At 37.3% G+C, this 20,997-nt stretch overlaps 1 protein-coding gene across 1 annotated transcript in view; it reads left to right on the top strand.

Moving 5' to 3' along the window:
* Positions 1 to 20,997, top strand: part of CDK5RAP2 (CDK5 regulatory subunit associated protein 2) — an 84,748-nt gene that overhangs the window by 13,120 nt on the left and 50,631 nt on the right. The window contains exons 8-15 of the mRNA XM_082492770.1: positions 1,386 to 1,545; positions 2,977 to 3,030; positions 3,441 to 3,560; positions 4,173 to 4,265; positions 5,982 to 6,200; positions 11,600 to 11,770; positions 12,579 to 12,752; positions 19,916 to 20,013. Of these exons, the coding sequence (XP_082348896.1) occupies positions 1,386 to 1,545; positions 2,977 to 3,030; positions 3,441 to 3,560; positions 4,173 to 4,265; positions 5,982 to 6,200; positions 11,600 to 11,770; positions 12,579 to 12,752; positions 19,916 to 20,013 (1,089 nt within the window). The remainder of the gene's footprint in view (positions 1 to 1,385; positions 1,546 to 2,976; positions 3,031 to 3,440; positions 3,561 to 4,172; positions 4,266 to 5,981; positions 6,201 to 11,599; positions 11,771 to 12,578; positions 12,753 to 19,915; positions 20,014 to 20,997) is intronic.

Genomic DNA, 20,997 nt, shown 5'->3' with positions numbered 1-20,997 from the left:
ATACTCTGGAGTATCCTTTCCTGTCTGTTTGTGACTGAACCCTTCAGGTAACTACTCTGTGAGTAACCGCATAATTGGTCTACCCTGGTAACAGAAAGTTATGTGGGCCTGAGGCTTTCATTTTATGGGTTTTATATTACAGTAGGACCAAAGCAAAGTTTGTAGTGGTTTCTAGACAGTTTTCGTAAAAGCATACAGATTGAAAACAGCAATTCTGAAACCCGCAGTGGCATAAAATTATGAAACTGTTCCAATAGGTTTTGATACTGCACCTTATGTGCCACCACAGTAATTAGAAACTGGCTCTCAAGTTATCTCTTTCCTTTCCCTTTCCTTGTCTTCCTCTCTCTGTGTTAGTCATCTGCACAAACACAGTCGCCCTTCTGAGTGACTTGAGCTGGGAAGGAGTTATAAAACCAGTCCCTTTCAGAGGTAATTGAGTTGCCATCTCTATAGCTTGTGTGGAAACAAATTGTCAGGATTGGATCACTTAGAGTGAAGGCTGTGTGGAGAATGTCTTTTTTTTGTTTGTTTGTTTTCCCCCTCTTTTTTTCTTCCCCTTGCCCCTTGTGATCCAGTGTTTTCAGGATCTTCTATAATTACATGTTGGTAGATCAGTGTAAGTATTCACAGGAACGGAAAAACGTAGTGCCAACGGATGAAGAGAATATTTGACTCCTTGAAATGAACCAAATATTAATGTGCAATGCTTTAGACTTGTTTGGGAATAGCACATCTGAAATTCATATTGTGTTGAAAAGATACTTTCACCCTCTAGGCTACAAAACCTAGGAGAATTGCAGCTGGCATCTTATGCCAGAAAGTTTTCACCTATAACCCTTTCATCTGTCAGAAAACTCAAGCACTGTAGTTTTTATCAGTTGGAATACTGGAAGCGTCAAGATGTGCATTGACCAAAGAAGCTGGTGCTGACAGAACTTTTTTTTTATTTGCTGCTGTGAAGTCAGAACCAGCCTAGGTACAAATATAAATGAAGCGAGGTACTTGAGTGATGGCACTTAAGGATGTAAGGATATGGTGTTGTATGTGCTAAGAAGTAGTATAGATTGATAAGTTTTTTGTGTGCGCTATAAAGGACAATGTAACTAAAATAGTGAAGCTTAAGTGTTGACACTTGAAATGGTACTGGAGGAAAATAAGAATGAGCACTTAGCAGATAGCTCAACCCTGTTTGCTTGCTTTAATGTTACAGCACGTTTTCTGGTTTCTCTGGAGGGAGAGGGGGTCGTGAAAGTACTCCCTTACGTTTTACAAGTATTGTCTGGAGTCTTCACCCAGGAAAGTTGTCTGCGAGATTTACTGCAATGACTGGAGAATTGGTGGTAGATGATGCAAGATTAATATTAAAAATCTTATAATTTTAGACTTATAGAGCAACTGAGTCTGTCATTGAAAAGTAAAGAAGCTATAATTCAACACCTTGAAGAGGAAAAGTCTCAGAGTGGATCTTATGGGAACTTATCAGCAGAAAAAATCAGAGAACTTACCATTGCTTTGAGGCATGAAAAAGATAGTGAGATAGAGGTGAGGAAACTGACTGAACAGTTATGTGTTATAAATCTCATGTGGTCTGGGATTTTAAAGGTTTTGTGCATGACAATATGTGTGACTTAAGCCCATTTTTTAAAATACTCTGCTCCACAGTTATTCCCTTCTCCATTCGCTTAACGTACATTGGTTGTATTGTGGTTTGGCACTAAATATTCATCCTTACTATCCACGCTTACCGTTCATTCAATGAGAGGTCATGTTTCCCATTGACTCTATGCCTATATTTTATTATAGATACTGTGCAATTGTGTTACAGAAGTATATATAAAAAAAAACATGCTAGATGTTAATAGATCGCTCGGTAGATGACATAACTTCTGTACAAGTTAAGAATGTGAGTTGAGAGTTTATTTTTGGGAAGTATCTCTACTGTTACGAAAAAGCTGTGATAAGGGAGGTAGGCATAAGAAAACTCTTGTGAAATTAAGTTACTTTAGCCTTTAGCCTACAAAAGGTGCTAAGAGTCAGTCTTTTATTTCACTTGACTCTTTTAAGAGGAAGAGAGATATCCTGAAAGGTAGAAACGGGTCTTAAGGCTTGTTGTTTCCTGCCCTCCCCCCCCCCCCAATTATTCAACCAATAAATTAAAGCTGGCAGAATTAAGAAAGTAATCATGGAGGCTGTCATGCTTCTGAGAAGTTTTCTTCCCTTTTGTTTTGGAACTTAATATTGATCAGTACCTAAATACTTTTCTTGTTTGTATCAAGAATAGAAAAAGGAACCTTCTATGACCAGACTGTTTAGTGGAATTAAGTTTTCAGTTCTCAGTCATCTTGGAATTACATCAGTATGTGTCAGGAAAAACTACATTGCTTTCACAAAAATATTTGTGTGTCAAGGTGAAAACAGGGATGGGGTCATCTTTAATCATTTCAAAGGAGGTGGACAGACTGTATTGTCATTTTGGGATGCAGTGTTGGAGAAAAAATTCTAATGAATACCTGTGCACAACTCTTTTTATATATGATTACTTTTTAAAAAGAATATTCTGCAACGTCCCCAAGGAAAAGTGCTAATTAAAATCTTCCTTAAGAAAAGCATCTTGCTGACATAGATAAATGTCACATAAAAATGCATTTTTATTAGCTCGGCAGGTACAGTTGTCCCGTTTCATTGAAGAATGTGTGGTTTGTAGGTGGAATTTTTTTTTTGTTGTCTTAATTTGGACAGGCTCATACTGTGCCCAGGTAGATTTGTAGACTTCCAGGAAGGTACTGAATCAATATGTTCCTGCTAAAATGTTGAATGTAGTACAGTTTTGAGGTGTATGCAAAATTGTTCCACCCCCCTTCCACCCCCACCCTAAGGTCTTTAAGCTCTTTTTGCTTCATTTTAATGCTTCATAAGTTATATTTGTTTTTGGAATGAAATTACTTGAATGTAATAACCGTTTTGTTCTTATAGGCTATTAGAATGGAGCTTAAAAATGAGAGAAACTCCTTTGAAAAAAAGATTCAGGTAAGTTCTAATCTTGTTTCTGTTTCCTTGACCACTTACAGTGCATGTTGGGATCTCTTCTTTTATGCATTCATAGATACAGAGAGGACTTGACTCAAAAGGAAGCAAAGCAAGTCCTCTGGTAAATTCTTTTATGTTGGATGACAGGAAGGCTCACCTTGTTTTTGAAGCAATTTTGAGGCATGCTCATCAAATATTGAAGTTGATACTCATGGCCAGCCCATGAGATTAGGCTTCTTATATACTATATTCCAGGCACATCTTTAAGATGATGACCGCATTTTGGGGCTATATTTTATGTTAGTATTCTGAGTAATAAAGTACAAGAACTCTGAGAATGTACTTATTAATGTGCAGTTACAGCATCTCTTAGTGGGGAGTTAATGCAACTTTCACATAATCTAATTTAGTCACTTCAAGAAGAGCTACAAGAGAGAGAAAATGAGCTTGCTGTTGAAAAGAAGAATGGTTTGAAAAGGGATAAAACCATTCAAGGTCTAACTCTTGCATTAAAAGCAAAGGAAAAAGAGGTATGATGATTATGGTCATGCTGGTTTGTAGAACTATCATTGGGAGGGGAGTGTGTGCATTGTGTATGTGGCAGGGATTGACTGATTTCACTGTAACCATTAGGAGGCTTCTAGTGGGTCCTTAATTGCTGCTGTCATATCTGTAAGCAGTTCTGTTTATCTAGTTTTGGGTCTCAGGCCGGGGAAGAAAGAAGATAGTTAACTGATACTTTTTCCCTTAAGAACTTTGAGGAAAAATGTTTTCAGTTGCATACCGATTTTTATCAGCTCTGAGCACCACTTAAGAGGTATGAGAAGTATTTTATGTTGTTGAGTAAGTGGAACTGTCATAAAGACTGCTAAAATAGGAGAGGTCAATGACAGCTGAAATTCAGATTTTTGTGGAAGAATGGGAAATATTTAACTTGAGTGATAGGCAGTCTAGTGAGTGTTGTATAAGAACAAGAATTTCTTTATACAAGATTTATTATGATGTATTTGGTGTTTTTGTTCTTTAAAGTATTTGTTTTGTGTAGTTGGATGAATGGATAATGAGATGGGATAGCTATTGCTGAATCGCCATCCCTTGGAAATAACTCTTTCTACATAGTATTCATTTTACTTTACTTAAAGAATGAGGAGCTTGGTTCTGAAATTGAAGATCTAAATGCTTCATTGGCTAAGGCAAGAGAGGCAACTCACAAAGCACACATCCAAAAATTCAAGGTAAGAAGTAAGCAATTAATATGCCTTCCCCCATCCCTGTTCCTCCCTCGTTCATAATTCCACACAGTGGGTAGTACTTTGTGTCTTTGAAAGTAGAGGAATGGAAATTAGTTTTAAATGTTATTTAAAAAGTTTAGTTTTTCTTACTTTGAAAAAAAAAAATCCCAAATCAAATTATTTAAATGATAGTGTTAAAATGTCAGATTACTTACCTTTGTTTCTTGATATTTTTTTTTCTTCTGTAACAACTGAGAATTATTAAGGGAGAAATACATAAAAGCAAAATGAGTTAAAAATAAAGACACAAGTAGTTGTGGAGCTGAGATGATACTGAGCTTTCTTGTTGACCTAAGAATGTTTTTGGTTTTCTTCCAAAAGTATGGTAACAGCATACTCTTCATGTTAGCAGAGTTGAACTGGGACACTTGTTTGGATTTATTTATATAATAAATGTGAAACGACTGTTTGTAAAACAGTGGGATGTTGTTTGTGAAAAAGTTATTTAGTAATGCTTTCACATGTGTGGAGGAGAAAGGACTTTAAGACCTTTATAATACATAAATTATCAATGTAAAATGGGAGAAAATAAGAATTTGATATTAAAATAGACAACATAATGTCTCTTGTAATGTTTTCCAACTTGTCTAAAACTGAGTCTGATGAAACTAGCTAATAATGATTAGAGGCAGTGATGAATCTTCTGTTATGATGTGTGTACATACTCTTGGTCTTGTAGCTCGGAAGGAATGGAAGCGGTTGATACACTTGCCTCCAAAGTACATACACCTAAAGCTTTTGTGACTGCCTGTATTTTTTTTTGATTGCAGAGTCTAATGGAGCAGTAATGTTTAGTTCTCACAGAGCCCCTCTGTTTCTTCAAAAGCCGTTTATCTCATACAAGCCCAAATTTTAAGTATGCTTTATTGAGAAAAGTATATCCTATTTCTTCTTCAGGTCATTTTGGCCTGTGTGTGTATCCACAACTTATGTTTGCTTTTCTCCTACCATGGAAGTCCTGCTTTGAAATGCTACTCTAATTTTAACCCTTTCATTTTTATCAGAGCTTGATTATTTTTGGAAAGTTCTAGGTTTAAAAAGTTTGCAACTAATCCCTCCTGTCCACAGAATCCATATTGCATGGTGGGGGACAGAGCAAGCCTTTCTCCTCATTACTCTGCTCCTTAGCTACACACTTTGAGTTGAAGGCAGTTCTCTGTGAGTAGATTATGCTGCGTAGCCCACTACTGCTGTCATCTGTGTTGTGAACTTCAAGGAGGCTGGTTGTAACAGTGTGCAATGGGGAAGAACGCAAATCGGACTTCCTGTTTTGCATAGAAAATATGCTTATGACTTGGTAACTACATGACCTAGTCTGGATTCAAACTGACCCAGAAGTAGAAAGCTTTATGTAATAAGAGCTTTGGGAACCAATAATAGTAATATGATCTCGTTTGTAATATGGACTCCTTTGCAGGTCAATCTTTATCTAATTCTTAGTTGTCTAAGACACTTATCCTGCTGGGTGTCATTGAAAGCTGTGTTACGTTAGTTGAGAAGATTTTCAGCGTAAGTTACTGTCACTTCACTGTGGTTTTGCACTGTAATTTTGAAGTACTGGAAAGAGGTGTGGGGGAGTGGGTTTGGATGCAACAGGAGTAAAGCCTTCCAGTCTATACAAAATATGTTACAGAAATTGAATGCTACTTTATATTTCAGGGTGCTGAGGATTATCAAGCTCTCTTGATGGAAAAAGAGACCCTCTTAGCAGAGCTGCGTTCAGAAAACCTTACAAAGGATGCTGAGAATCGTAAACTACAAAGGAGGATTAAAAGGACTGATCAAGAGCTAAATGATTTGAATTTAGAAAGAGAGAAAATGGAGAAGGAGCTGGATGAAGCACAACTACAGAAGAGTAGAAGTGACAAAACTATTAATGTTATTATCACTTTTTTCCTTTATTTCATGAAGTTAGAAAATGATTTAGCATTTCTAGCATGTCCTTTTCTAACAAATTTAGTTTTTTAAATTTGAATAATCTTTGGAAAGGTAAATGCATTTGCTTAAAGCCAGTGTTCAAAAGAATGTGGCCAAGAAGATCGAGGAGAATTCTGGCATGTAGTCTGCGTGGAAAACAAATGCATGCCAAATTTCAGCTTGCTTTTTGCTATCATAGCAGGGTCACTGGAAAGGCTGTATGTTTAAAAAATTCTGCTTGTAAAATTTCCAAAGCACAGGATTAGTTGATTGCAATTTAACATAAAGATGATGTGCTGTATCTGTCATTAATTTTGCTTGCTTCATACTCTGCCTAGGGTTTCTTACCTTGCTGAAGGCATTTAGACAAGCACTACTTCCAGTACACACACATTAGGCAACAAAGTGAATTATCAGATTTCTTCTTCTCTTCCTTTGAAAAAAGGATGCACCTTCTGCTAAGTGTTTGATGTAAAACATACTTCTCACCCGTATGTCGTCATGTGGATTTTTCTAGTCTTCTCACAATTGTTCCCGTTAGGGCAGCATTTGCATAACGAGTAGAATCCTCCCTGCATGCAAAGTCTGGTCCTCTTCAGTTAGGGATTAGTCTCCTGCTATATTAAATTACACAAAAGATTAGATGAGCTTGTATTTATTCAGTGGATGTTTTGGTTCAATTATTAAATAAGGACCTTAATAAGGCAGGTATATGTAGAAATTGCTGTTCCTGCAATATCACTTAAAACCAGTAGAGGGATCTCTTTACCTACAAACAAATAAGTTCTGCTCTGACTCCTGCCTGCAATTTAACTTGCATTTTTGGTTGATTGTCAACTGTGGTTAGGCTGCCGTCACAAAGTTTCTATCTTTGGTGTGCTTTGAAATTTCTTCAGGGTGTTGAGGTTAAGGAGAGAAAGAACAGATAGGTTCTGTCAGTAAAACAGCCACAAAGAATATATTTTATTGATTTAAAGTATTTTATATTTAACTGTCTTCTCTATTCAGAACTTTCTTCATCTTTCGGGGAGCTAGAATATAACTCCGAATAGGAAAGACAGGAAAAATAGAACCGAGTAAGGAGTTGCCAGGGGATTCAAAGTTACTTGTATTACAGAAGCTTCTTTGACTCCATTATGTCCAAATTTTTCATGTAAATGACTAGCTCCTTGGGGAAAAGCATTCCTGCCAAAAGATGAGCAGTCTTATAAAAATTATATCCCTAACCTATTTCCTACTCCTTGCAGAACAGCTGCTTCAATTTCAGAGTTGCTAGTACATTTGGGTATAGCAACATTCCCTGTGAAATGTTGCCCATTAAGTAGTAGATATGTGGGAGTAAAAAAATATGCTGTGATATTTTACTCTTTGACAAATAGAAAACCACTTCAGTGATCTGATACAAACTTTTTATGAGACTGCCTTAAAAATTCTGTTCTATTTATGTTCCAAGATACCTATTTATCAGTGTTTCTATTTTGTTAGAATAAAACTAGCAAGAATGTGCCTAAACTGTAGAAAATACACATGACATCTGTAATGAACTGCAGTCTTAGCTCTTCACTCACTCACAGGGAAATTTTCAATGACTTTCCATATACTGTAATTGGGATAATCCTGATTTTTGCATGTATCTTTTTGTTTGTGTTTTTGTTTTTTTAACAAACCCGAAACAAAACCCAAAACAAGACAAAAAAAACACTCAAACCACAGAGATCCAGAAAAAGTCCACCTGCCCTGTTGTACACCCATCTTGTCAAGATGATTTAGGCTTTACTGTCCTGAAAGGGAAGAAGGTTAATTAAACTAAAGGAGTTAGGACTGCTGCATGTGAGCTGATCATACAAATCACAGACTGTGCCCAGTATTAGGAGTCTTCTGGAGCAAAGGGCACAGATGTTCTTGAACAGTGTCCCTGCCTCAGGCTGGGTGGGTGCTCTGCCTTTTTACTAGGTCAACTTTAAAAGAAAAAACTCTTTCATTTCTCTACTTTCTAGAAGCTGCTGTTAGGCGGTAGTTCATCATCACTTTAAGCTCTTTGAAACAAGAAACTTTTGGCATATATATAATCATACAATTGATGAGGAATAAACATCAGCTCATCCTTAATGTTGCTTGTGTCCACTGTGTTACCGTGTCTATAACGGAGCTTCAGTGCTTCTTGATCGAAGAGTTTGTTCAAATTTACATGATTAAATACTTCAAGTATCCATTTGCTCTCTAGGCCTAAATGGAGACAATTAGAGTGTATTTACTAGGTATTCATATTTGATCAGTTGGTTGGGGAAATGCAGAATAACTCATTAGGAAGAATTTATTATTTAGTCTTCCTACCTATAGTTCAGCCTGAGAGGGAGGTTTTGGAGCTTCATGACTTAATTATTCACCAACCTGTTTTCCATCTGACAAGGAGGGGGAGGCATCTGCTCTGGTCTTCTGCATTATAGTGTTTCACATTCATTTTTCTCAGTTCAACTATCATTAATCATAGGAAAGTCTTTTGGGAAAAAGGTTGGCAGAGGGAATTGCAAAGTTTATGCTCTGAGAACTGTAGGTACTATATTATCCTTCCAACTCAATGTATAGAAACCAATAGATTTTTCTCCCAGACAATTTGAGTGGTCAATGAGTTCAAGCATCCTGCTACAGTGATGGATAGTTTTATGTGTTACAGAATTCTAGCTCATGCAAAGAAGATAATTTTCAGTCTCAACTCTAGCTTGTTTTGGGAAGGATCTAGGGAACTCTGGGGGCAGAAGCAGTGGAGGCAAAGTATCTGCAAATTGCAAGTCTCTCACAGGCTTTTTAAGTTTTCCCACAATTGTGTGCCTTGTCAGTCCCCCTCTCTCTGTAAACCTAGTCATAGTGTTTGCGCTGCTTTAAAGGCAGAAGCATATTTTATGTACCTGACAAGTGTTGTACACCAAGACGACTCAGAGTGGATAATAGGGGGTGTGGTACTGCTACTGCAGCAGCGTCTTTTCTGTCTATACGCGTCTATCATCTTTTCTGATTTAAACTGTTTATAGTTTTCATAAAGAGAAATTGCAGAGTATTGGTCACTTGAAGTTACAGGAAAGCTCAAAGGTGTTCCTTTGAAGTTTAGTTACCATACAGGTGATGTATTCACCTGTATGCCTCTCAGTGATGTAATAGTACAAAGTCAATGTAAAACTAGAAAGCCAAGGAGTGAACTTTGCAATGCAGTGAAAATCATAACGCTGCAGTTGATCCTTTGCTCTAGTTCACGTGTTGTATATGAATAGGCTTAATGTGACCCAGTTGAAGAGCTCCATAACTCAAGCCAAAAGACTTTGCAGTTATCAGACCGTTACACTACTTTCAAAAGAGCTGCGCTACACTGCAGTTTATATTTATAGCTAGTAGTTAGGAAGAAATAGAAATGTATTTGAGAGTTTGTGTATATAGACAAAACTTGGACCTGATTCTGCAATTCTTCAGCTTTCTTAGTTAAGCAAGTAGTTCTTTTGGTCCTGAAAAAATTAACTTCTTAGTTTGCAGAACTGAAGGTCTAAGCTTAATCGTTCTTTGCAACTGAATAACATTTGAGGTTTTTTGGGAGCTATTAGGGATTTCTTAGCTGAATCCTGCTAATGAAGCTAAAATTAAGCAAGTAAACCAAAAGGCATTGTAAATGACAATTTGTATTTAATGTGCAAAATAAACAGAAGTAAAACACTGAAGTAGTAAAATGATGTTAAAGATTTGATGCGAACCTGCATGAAGCAAGGTAATTAAGTCAAGGAAAGGACATAAAACAGTTTGTAAAGAGATTGCAATTAAAGTGTCACTAGTACTATTTCTTTGTACTTAGAATAAGAAACAACTATAGAATTTTAAATCCCAGGGGAGGTAAATGTAAAGTTTATAGGTGACTACCATATGTGCAAACTATTTAAGGGGCTTATGATACTTCACAAATGGGCCCCTTTTGGGAGTAAATGGAAAACATTTGTTTTAAGATGTAGGCTGTGTTACCTGGTTCTTTGGGCCTGAAGAGAAGTTTAGATAGTATACAGTCTTCTGTGAGTTTTAATTGTTTAATTTTAGGCAACAGCTCCTTTGTTACAAGTTTCGACTTCTTTTTCCACACAATCCATGCAGTAAATGTTCTAGATCTTCTTGCAGAATAAAACCTTATAAAATGAGAAGCTATGCCTTTTCTAATTGACAATGTTGAAACTTCCAACAAATTGGCAACAAAGTTCAAAGTGACACAAATGATGGTGGGAGAGAAGCTGGAAGGATAGAGAAGCCACGTTATGGATTTTTCTACTACCCTGTGCTCTTGCATATTTTCCCCTCTTTAACTGGGAACTGACTTAATTATATGCTAAGAATTTAATATACGTTTCCATCGATTTAGCGATTGTCCCAGTTCATAGCAAAATGTAAGGAATAGTTTGATGCTATTGCTTGGAACCCAAGGCTTTATCAGGTGGTCAGACTTTGAAACGCCATGTATAGCTAGACTTTCAAATGGTCTATTTTCAAGTGCAGTGAAACAGCATCTGTAGGAATGCAGAGGATAAAGCTGTAACTGTGGTGTGTCAAATGTGTGACCTGCTTTTTTCATTGCGGTGGTCCATGTTGATCCTAACAGATCTCGGGGTCCTTTGGACTTGCTACTGCATAAGGCTATTGAAAGAGATAGTTTCTGTGTTTTAAAAGCAGAATGGACAAGAAGTAGATGTTTCTCTGGTGGAGAGTTAAGATATGGAGATTATGCTGCTAAGCTTGGAGCTGCAGGAACTAACAGAGCTGGAATCAAGATCAAGTCCTGTTCACAACTTCTAATCATGCGACTGACCCGATTGGTCGTTTGAAGTTTGTGCCCTTGTCAAAAGAAAACGTTCTAACATATCTGACCTTTTGTTTGATGCAAAAGTAACTAGTAATACAATGTTAGTGCAAGAATTTTCATGGTGTGATGAGAAAAAGAGCAAATGACAAACTGAATCACCCATAACCAATTTTCTCCTGTTTCTAGCAAGGGAGTAAATTGACTCAGAAGTGAGTGTTCATTCTGACAGCGACAACATCTACGTGCGTGATATTCCTAACAGCCTCAGAGTCCAGTCGTTCTGTATGAAAAGCACGTAAACCATAAAAACCTAGATTTTTGGATGACAATACTGACAACCTCATCTAAAACTTTTCTTTCTTTAATTGTGTTCATTGATGCTAAGAGAAAAATACTTGCTTAAATACATTCTCCAGACTATTCGGCAATATGAATAATTTTAAGCAATGGAGAGTTAAGCTAATAATGTGGGTTGTTAGTCTTAAACTTTTTTTAAAGTTGATTTGCCAAATATTCAGTTTCATTTCTTTTGTAGGACCTTAGAAATCAACTAGAGAAATTACATGGTGAAATGGCTGAGAAAGAAAAAGCAGCTGAACATCATTACAATATTCTTTTGAGTGAAAGCAATCAGAAGTTGCAGAGCCAAGAACTAGTTATCAAGCGGCTAACAGACAACGTCAATCAAAAGGATCTGCTGCTTCAGGTAAGTAGACTGAAGTTGAAATGAAAAATGGAAAGTTATCGTTTGATTTTGTATGAGGAATTATTACAAAATCACATTTGTATTTGGAATTACTGTTGATTTTGATGATAATCCTTCACTTTTTATAATACTATATTTGCAGAACAGGCATATAATTCTAGAGTGTGCAGCATTCAACAAGATTTCTTGTTAGGGTTTTATGAAGCGTGTGGACAGAGGAGGAAGAAAGCTTTGCTAATACTTATGTAGAATTTTCACTGTTGTGGTAAGATGGTTTAAAAGCTCTGAAGTGCCTATGATTTTCAGTTTATTGTGCTGAAGCCTAGAAGCTGGGGGTTAGGTATAGATAGGTATAGATACTGAAATATTTTCTTTTTTTTTTTTTTTTTTTTTTGAGCTTATTCAAAATAAGGTCCATGAGGAGGGAGCTGCCTGAATGTTAATGGATTCCTGCTCAATTTTTTTGTAGCTGGAGGTATAACCCTGAAAAGTACTGATGGTATTCAACCAACAATGCAAAAAGTAATAATTGAGCTTGCTCTATATCTGGAGACCAAGGTGCACGCCTTGACATTTTTTAGTACTTAAAGGATTGGATAGCTGGGGAAAGCTTCTGTTTGATTTTTTTTTTTTTTTTTTTTTTTTTTTGCTTCTCTTACATTAAGTCAAGCTCTTCTTTTGTGAGGTATGTAAAGAACATGTGCTGGGGCATTCTTGGATATTCCCCTGAATTTTGTTTGTTTCTCTATTCTGCAGTATAAAACTAGAGTAAATTTTGTAAAACTGTCTCATTGTTTTCTTTTGTTAGAAACTGGATGGAACAGTTAGAGAAAAGGATGCAGAATTGCAGGAACTCCTGAATAAGTATAAGAACCTTCTAAGAGCCAATGAAGAACTTGAACTGAAGTATGAGGGCTTAGTAAAGGAAAAATGTGCTGCACAGTCTCAACAGTCAATCATCAAGATAGTCAGAGAGTTAGAGGTGAGTTTTTCATAACTGACCATTTGTAGATAAATACCTTCCTTCGAATTGAAGAGAATTTTGACTTTGGCTTAAAGGTGTAGACTCATATGCATTGTAATTTACCTATGTAGCAAAGGACTGGTTTTCCTTCAGATCAATACCATCCCGAAATATTCTGTATTATTAAAATTATAACAATGGCTTATTAATAATTGTGTCGTATGATTGGAATGATTGTGGTGGTGTTGATCTGGTATCATAAGAGTACATAGTATTGTAGTTTGATGAGTTTATATGGCATCACTGAACTCTTTACCCTCAGGAAGTGTGTAAAGTGTTTTGCCTTCCATAAAGACATAAGAGTTTCGCAGTCATTAGGTTAGATGTATTTCCCTGAGTGTGATGGTATCTGCATTTCTGAAGAGAGGTGCAGAGGAGAGTTTGTGTACTTCTAATAGATAAGGGGAAAGATTGCTCAGAGCTAGTGACTGCAGGAGATAAATGGTGTTTGAGGATAAAAAATATAGGTAGGAGTGAAGATATGTCTAGGGCAAGAAGAAAACTACTTTAAAGCAAAGAAGAAAGGAAATAATACAGAAAAGTATCTATCTTAAAAAAGGTGGACAATGTATGCCCGTTATTTTACTTGATGCCAGAAATTGAAAAGACTTGTTAGTACTGGAAATTGAAGGTCAAAATTCAGAGTCTTAAAATGTAGATTTATTTTCTTCCCCCTTCACTCGCCACTTCTGTACTAGCAAAAAAAAAGTCAGGTACTGGTAAGAAGTTTTTGAATCACTTGCTGACTCCAGTGCATTTTTTATTGTTGTGTACAGATTAGTGAACAAGTAAGTTGCTTCTGAAGGTATGTTTCTTGTCTGTCTTTTGTGTTGTTTGCAGCCTAGTATGTTAAGGTCTCCAAAAGCATCAGGCAAAGTAAAAAGAATTAGGCTAGTATGTACAAATGATGATGAAGAAAGCTATTTTGTTTCTTTAATAATATATCAGTATTTAATTAGATTTTCTCAAGGATGTTTAAAATAAAGTGAGCCAATCGCAAATGCAACATGAGTGCTATGTCTTGTGTCACATTCTGAACACACTAGTGATGAGGTGCTTAATATGTTATGGGCACTATTATTAAACTCAGGTAGATACAAGCACATGTTGAGTCATGGGTTATATGACAAGCTTAGAGCAAAGAAGCTGCATCATTGTTTGCCGGGGTACCAGTGCAGAGTATATCAAAGAATATATGAATATACATGCAGAGAAAATAAAATCTGTGAAAGGCTGAGTAGAAATTCTACCTCTGTAAAACAAACTGCAGTGCATGCACATAACTTCTGTCACGAAGGGACCTCAGAGTGATGGAAAATCATACAGAATTGATGAAAATCAAATACTTACTTTCCTCTGTACACCCCTCTTCCAGTACAGGTGTATAACCAGGAGAGAGAACAGTGGCAAGCGAGGCCATGCATGGTAATGACCCAGTACCCGCCTTCTAATCACAATCTATTCTCTATTGCTGGTTCACTTAGTGATTGTGAACAATACCTAATCACAACCCATTGTCCTCTCAGCTCAACCTCTGTGTAAGATATCTCCTGTACGAACCCACTTCGGCATATTAATCATAAGTTTTTGGACACAGATTATCCGGAGCTCTGCTCTCATTGGCTGCCTTGGACTCTTTGATGACTTTACAGTGCTGCACCAACTCTCAACAAACGCACAGCTGGATCCTCCCCACCAGAGAGAACAGAAACCAAGCTCTTCTAGCCTCACTGATCTTTAAAGTTGAAGAAACTGAATTGAGAGATGCAGAACTTTCTCTCTTTCATCATACCTTTTTACTTTATTTTAATGTAACGATAAATTTTAAAGCAACCAACATCCAAAGCTCTGCTGGGTGCCTTGCCCAGGCCAGGGAAGATAAATGACAGTTTCTAATTAGAGTTTGGATTCTTGAGCCACTGTCATGGGCTAGAGAGAGAGAGAGTGTGCGAGGGCACTGATAATTAGGTTAGTCATGCAACTGCTGACTCTAGTATCTGTGAAGTCTCAGAATGAATTATATTTTACAGCCAAGGAATTTAGAAGTACAGTGGAAACTTTAGTTGGTTTTGTGCTTAATGCTCTTCTTGCTCTTCTTGGTGTGTATCAAGACTAGTGTGTCCGGCAGGACTGGGGCAGTGATCGTCCCCCTGTACTCAACACCGGTAAGGCCCCACCTTGGAAACTGTGTTCAGTTTTGGGCCCCACACTACAAGAAAGACATTGATGCGTTGCAGCGTGTCCAGAGAAGGACAATGAAGCTGGTGAGGGGTCTGGAGCACAAGTCTTATGAGGAGTGGCTGAGGGAACCGGGGTTGTTCAGCTGGGAGAAGAGGAGGCTGAGGGGAGACCTTCTCGCTCTCTACAGCTCCCTGAAAGGAGGGTGTAGCGAAGGGGGGCTGGTCTCTTCTCCCAAGTAATGGGCGACAGGACAAGGGGGGGGTTTAGATTGTATATTAGGAAAAATTTCTTCACTGAAAGAGTGGTCAAGCATTGGAACAGGCTGCCCAGGGAAGCGGTAGAGTTGCCATCCCTGGAGGGATTTAAAAGATGGGTAGATGTGGTGCTGAGGGCCATGGTTTAGTGGTAACTTGGCAGTGTTAGTTTAATGGTTGGACTCAAATATCTTGAAGGTCCATTCTAACCGTAATGATTCTATGATTCTCTCACAACCAATACTCCTGTACTTACAAAGCTCTCTTTGGAGCATTTGTTAGGTAAACAGATTTCTTATGCAGATTTTTAGACTTTTGTCATTCATTTTGTTACTGACAAAAGCAGCAAAACTGAGAAAACTTGCTTTGCTCAGTCCTTGAGCTGTGCTTCTGGGTACTGTTGTGTTGCATGTGTAATCTTGCACACAGTGTATACTGCAATAACTGGCCACAGTGATATGAGTTTTAATTCTAAATTGATTTTTCTAAATGTAGAAACCCTCATTTTGGATTTGCTGTAATGCAGCCTTTCTGTGATGTCTGTTTTTGGGAGGAGGAGCTTATATACTACTTGAGGGTGGAGTAGGAAATGTAGTTAGCTGATACACTGCAAGGCAAATCTGATGTTTCTGCAGACACAAGGCACTTTCTAATTCCTGTACCATCAGCACATTATTTGACTTTGGTTATAATTACTCTGCAGGAGTAGCAGAGTTAATAGTTAACACCGTGCAGTCAGGGAACTGAAGGATACTGTGTGCATACTGTTGTAATGTCTAATTTGCTGCAGCTGGAGAAATTGTAGTCAATGCATGAAAGTTATTGATGTAACTAGAGCATTGCAGGTGATGGGTGTCGTGAGAATTGGGATTGGTGCAATTGTTGCAGTACTGCGGACATGTCTTGGCTGTTGAAATTGATGCAGCGTGCACACTATTGCTGAGTACTTGTGGTTATGGAAAGTGATGTTGACTTTTTTTTTTTTAAACAAGTGTCCTGTCTATTAAATAGTGATCAGTGCATTGTAGCTGTTGCTTTCAGTCTCTTGAAATTGATGTTGTGAACACATAAACAAGGTGGTAGTTCAATTTCTGATTTGATGAGATGAGCTTATAGCTGAAACTAGCAATGTTTTTTGTCAATATCCATGTCTTCACTCACTTCAAGCTTAATGTTTTTTACCTGTGACACTGAGCGTGGCCTGGTGATGGAATGGATGTGGTTAGTGTAGCCCATCGTTTTCATATTAGCAGAAAAATCATCTTGAAGGAGTTAGCCTGATGAAGTGATATTTGGAGTACATAGTCCAGTAGTCTTGCCTCACGTATCACCAAAAAGGGCCATAAGTTCCTCAGAGCCAACAGCTTTGTGACATTTTCTGTGGTTGAGATGACATCATCTAAAAGTCACCAACAAAGTCGTTTGCTATAGTATTTTTCATCTTCAGATATATGACTCAATGGCCCATAGCAATTTTAACCTTCTTAGTGATTGTTGCATTTATGGTAGACCATACATAAAGATTACTGCAATGTTAGAAGAAATTACCAGATCCTGGTACTGGTGGGTGGGTGGATGGATGGATGGATCAGCGATGAAGTGTAGGTTATGGCCTTCTCTCAGTCATTCATCCTCTAACCTGCAGAGATTTTGAAATGATCCCGTTGGTTGTTGTAAGGAAGAGAGTGTTCAGTGAGGCAACCAAATACTCTTGTGACTTTGCCAGTAAGTTATTTATTGTGGAGGTATAAACCTTTTACTTTCATTGCTTACAATTTGAGAAACCTTTAATGAAAATAAGTTATGTTTTCCATCACTGCTGCTTAGCAATAGTATTTCAGACTTAAATATAGACTTTAATGTATTAGATTGCCTTATTGCCATATTTCATGGGAATATAAATCTTTCACTGCAATATGGTCCTGGATGTCTTGCAGCTATCTCCTCTAACACATTTTCCCTCACACCATGTGTCAAGAGGTTTAATGTTTCATTAACTCCCACGGCATTATGGTCTATTTAAGTTACAGAGCTGCCTTATGTTTTGTGTACCGTTGGGAAGTTGATTGGAATAATTCACTCCTACGGTTTATTTAAAAATGACAGTAATAATGTACAAACAACAAAAAAAAGAGATGTTCATGCTGTATCTTCACATCCTTATTATTCATGAAAGATTCTGAAAAATCAAGAACCACTTGTTCATGATTTTGCTAACCTCTACCTAGCTAGTCGAATTTAGAATTTAATAATTTGTGTATAGTCTGTGACATTTGGAATTAAGAAACAGCTCATGTCTCCCATTACTCAGAAGAAGAGAGTTGGGAGGATTTCATGAGCTTACTGAGATTTTGGTGCAAATGTAGAACTAAATTAACATGTGAATTCTAAAAGTAACATAGGAAACAGGGAAGCTGGAGCATGGTTCTGTGTGTAACACTGCTTTGTTAATACAGCAGTCATAGACCCTGAACAATTGGTGACAACTGTTATCTAATTTGTGTACGGTAAACTCTTCAAAGTGACATTACTTTGCCAATGCTTCAGAAAGAGCTTTTAATTAGGATGTAGTTCTGTAGTGTCTTCAGTAATAATTGCAAGGCTTGTATCAGACATATGGAAGAGTTCACTAGAACTTCTAACAGACTGTTAACCAACTAAATTAAGTCAAAAGATTTATTTCTTCCTGTTGCTTTCTACGTCATTGATCGGTGTCATTGTGATCAAACTTTTTCCAAGTTAAATTGCAATCTGTGTATTTTATGTTTAGTGACTGTTCTTGAAAGGCTGCGATTCCAACACATTGATGAGACTCCTTATTTCAGGCTGTAAAATGTACTTTTTTACTTTTTTTTTTTGTGAGACTTTTATTAATGGATTTTGGATCACCCACCTCCATCTGTTTGCCTTTGTGTTTCTCAGTACTCAGTCAGCAGAAGCCATTGCTGTGTGCTCCTCCTCTGCTCATCTAGACGATAAACTTGAAATGAAGCTCAGTACTTTGCGCTTCATATACAGAATAGTATTTAATGTGAAAATTGTACTAGAACCTGGAAACACTTGTTAGGATACAGCTACCGTTGGAACGATGGTAGATGAACATGATGCACATGTACAAAGGCAAGGTCACTTCTTCAAAGAATCTGTAGCATTAGGGGGTAGAAGCTACTCTTTCTGCAGTAAGATCTGAGGTGCAGATTACCTTAACAGGAGTAATTGGATCAAAACTTGATTACACTTGCAAAATATTATTTAACATATTTGCTAGCATACTGTGAAGTATGAGTGTAAATAATTAAAAGCAAACAACAGTTGTCCTTGCTTTTGTACTGTTTACTTTGCAGAATACTGAATTTTTCAAATTAACAGTGTCTTTGCATTGTTAGTGTGAATTAACGAGATTCTACTGTAGCTGAATTTTTGTTGCAGTTCTTTCCTTAGGAATTGGAATTGGAGTAATAACAGCTGCTTAAAACTCCCGAGTGTAGATTTCTTCCTTGTTAATGATCTGTTCACTAATGATTTAGTATCTCTTGAGAATTTAGTTTCCAGTCTTGAGGTTGTAATATGGAGAAAATAGAATTACCTTTCATTCTTGCTCTCCAGAGTTATCTTGTCAAACTAGAGCCATACACATTCCCCCTTTGCTGTGGCACTTTTTTTGTTCTTCCTTTCAGTTTTCAGGCGAAGAAGAAAACCAAGAGAGGCAACAAGACCTACTATTCTTCTCGAACAGAGGCATTAATATATGTGTCTGACATTAATACATCTAAGTTTGCTATAGATATCTCAGTTATTTTCTCTTCTGAGTCGGCTTATATCTTAGATATTTTTATGTAATAAGTGCAAGCAAATGCTCTTTTGAATAGCTGCATTTTTTTGCCTCCTGCTGAAAGAGTAGCTGTGTGGTTGTTTTGGAGTGAAAAAAAGTCTTGGGAAATTAGTGGATTCTTACTGAGAATGTAGCATAGGAGTCTGGATTTATTCTAATAATAATAATATACTTTCTGTGAGCAAGACTGCAGGTAAACAATTTTCTTTTCTTTGCACAAGTAAAGAAGCAGCTTGTAGTGATCCAGCTGTGTGTGGAAAGCTAACTCAACGGGTGTGTGTCTGACATCTTCATCCTTTATTTGTTGGCTCGATACAGTCCTCTTTGTTCAGAAATGGAACAGAATTTGCAGAAACAGCTTCCCCAAAGAAAGCCAGTTTTATCCAGAGCACAGAGAGGACTGTTAGGACAATATTCTAAAACGTGCGTGTGGAGCTCGTGCTTGTCTGCTTCCCCTTCCCTCCCTTCCCCTGCTCTGAAATAGCTGCCTGCCAGGTTGTTCTGGGCTGCTGAGTTGTAAACTTAGGAAGTGAGGATGCTTGGGCTGGGGGGGGGAAGTGGGGGGAGCGGGGAGCTTTTTGGACTGTGATAAAAGTGATGAACCACTGCTTAGATATGTCGCTCATGGTAGGTAAATAGCAAAACAGTATTTGCGTCCTTTAATAATAGCTGGTTATGAGTATCGTGAATAGTTTTCAGATTCATATTAGGCGTTGGAGATGGGCAGTCCTGTTCAGCAAATTTGGATTTCTACTTCTTTCATGTTTTCTTCAGGACACAGGTATACACATAGTTGTAGACAGGCAAACTTAAAAATTACGTTGTAAGCTTAGTATGTTCTTGTTTTAATTTAGGAAAATAAAGAAGCTGAATATGAAAAGCTGATCCTTGCTTTAAGAAAGGAACAAAATATTTATTCTACACTAGTGAAGACCTTCAAAGAGTCAGATAGGTAAGTGTGTTTCCTGTTTCGGTGGATAACCTAATTAGAAAGGGCAAAAGTCAGAAGTTGTGAAAAAAGGTGCAGCTTAACCGGAGTGGTGATGATTTTGTACCAGCCAATTGGGCATAAGGCACGGGGGTTGGTATTAGGGGATCATTAAGGTCCCTTCCAACCCAAACTATTCTATGATTCTGTGATTTTATAAACTAGCTGTAAGGCAACTATTTTTGTAAGTGGGGTTATATTATCTAAGTTACTTAAATGTTTCTGAAAATATTTCTGTTTGGATTGGAATCTCATATGAGCCAGATTTCCAAAGTGAGCAGCTAGGTTTTCAGGGGAGGTACATGTCCTGTGCTGGAATACAGGGAAAGAATCAAATCACAGAGAACTCTTGGGTGCTGGATGATTTGCCGTGGTTTACTCCTAAAATACAGATAATGCTTATATTAAAAGTGGGGCTGTGAGAATTTTGATGAGAATATAACCCAGTAAGACTTTGGAGAAGGTTAAACAAAACAGAATAATTTAAGTTTGTATAGTATGCTTTCAATGTAAAGCATTCGGAAGTATGGCAGGAGCAAGTGTTTTTTAAGCTTTTAAAATCAAAGAACACAACATTTTAGAAAGAAGTCTATGGCCTATTTTGTATGCTGCTATTGCTTGGCAGTAGAGGAGGAGGCATTATGATAAAATAAAAAAAAATTCTTAGTCTTTAGGTAAAATAAATTTAAACGTTTTATAAAAAAATTACTTTGCTGTTATAATTACAATTATCTTAGGTACTGGCAGCATTTGAGAGCCAGCTCCTGACTCTTCCTGCCTGAAGGCAGTGGCTCATACCTGCCAGCTGTGTTTGTATTTGGCAGTTGGTTTACAGACCACTGTAGTTTGGAAACTGTAAACTTAGTAGCACTAAAGTAGATGAGATCTGGTGTTTGAATTAAGCACACTTGTAGTAATGCCATCTTGTGAGGGGCCACAGCTCAGAAG

This window comes from Vanellus vanellus, assembly GCF_965231255.1.
Source record: "Vanellus vanellus genome assembly, chromosome: 18".
NCBI lineage: Eukaryota > Metazoa > Chordata > Aves > Charadriiformes > Charadriidae > Vanellus > Vanellus vanellus.
This window is presented reverse-complemented; position numbering and strand designations above follow the sequence as displayed.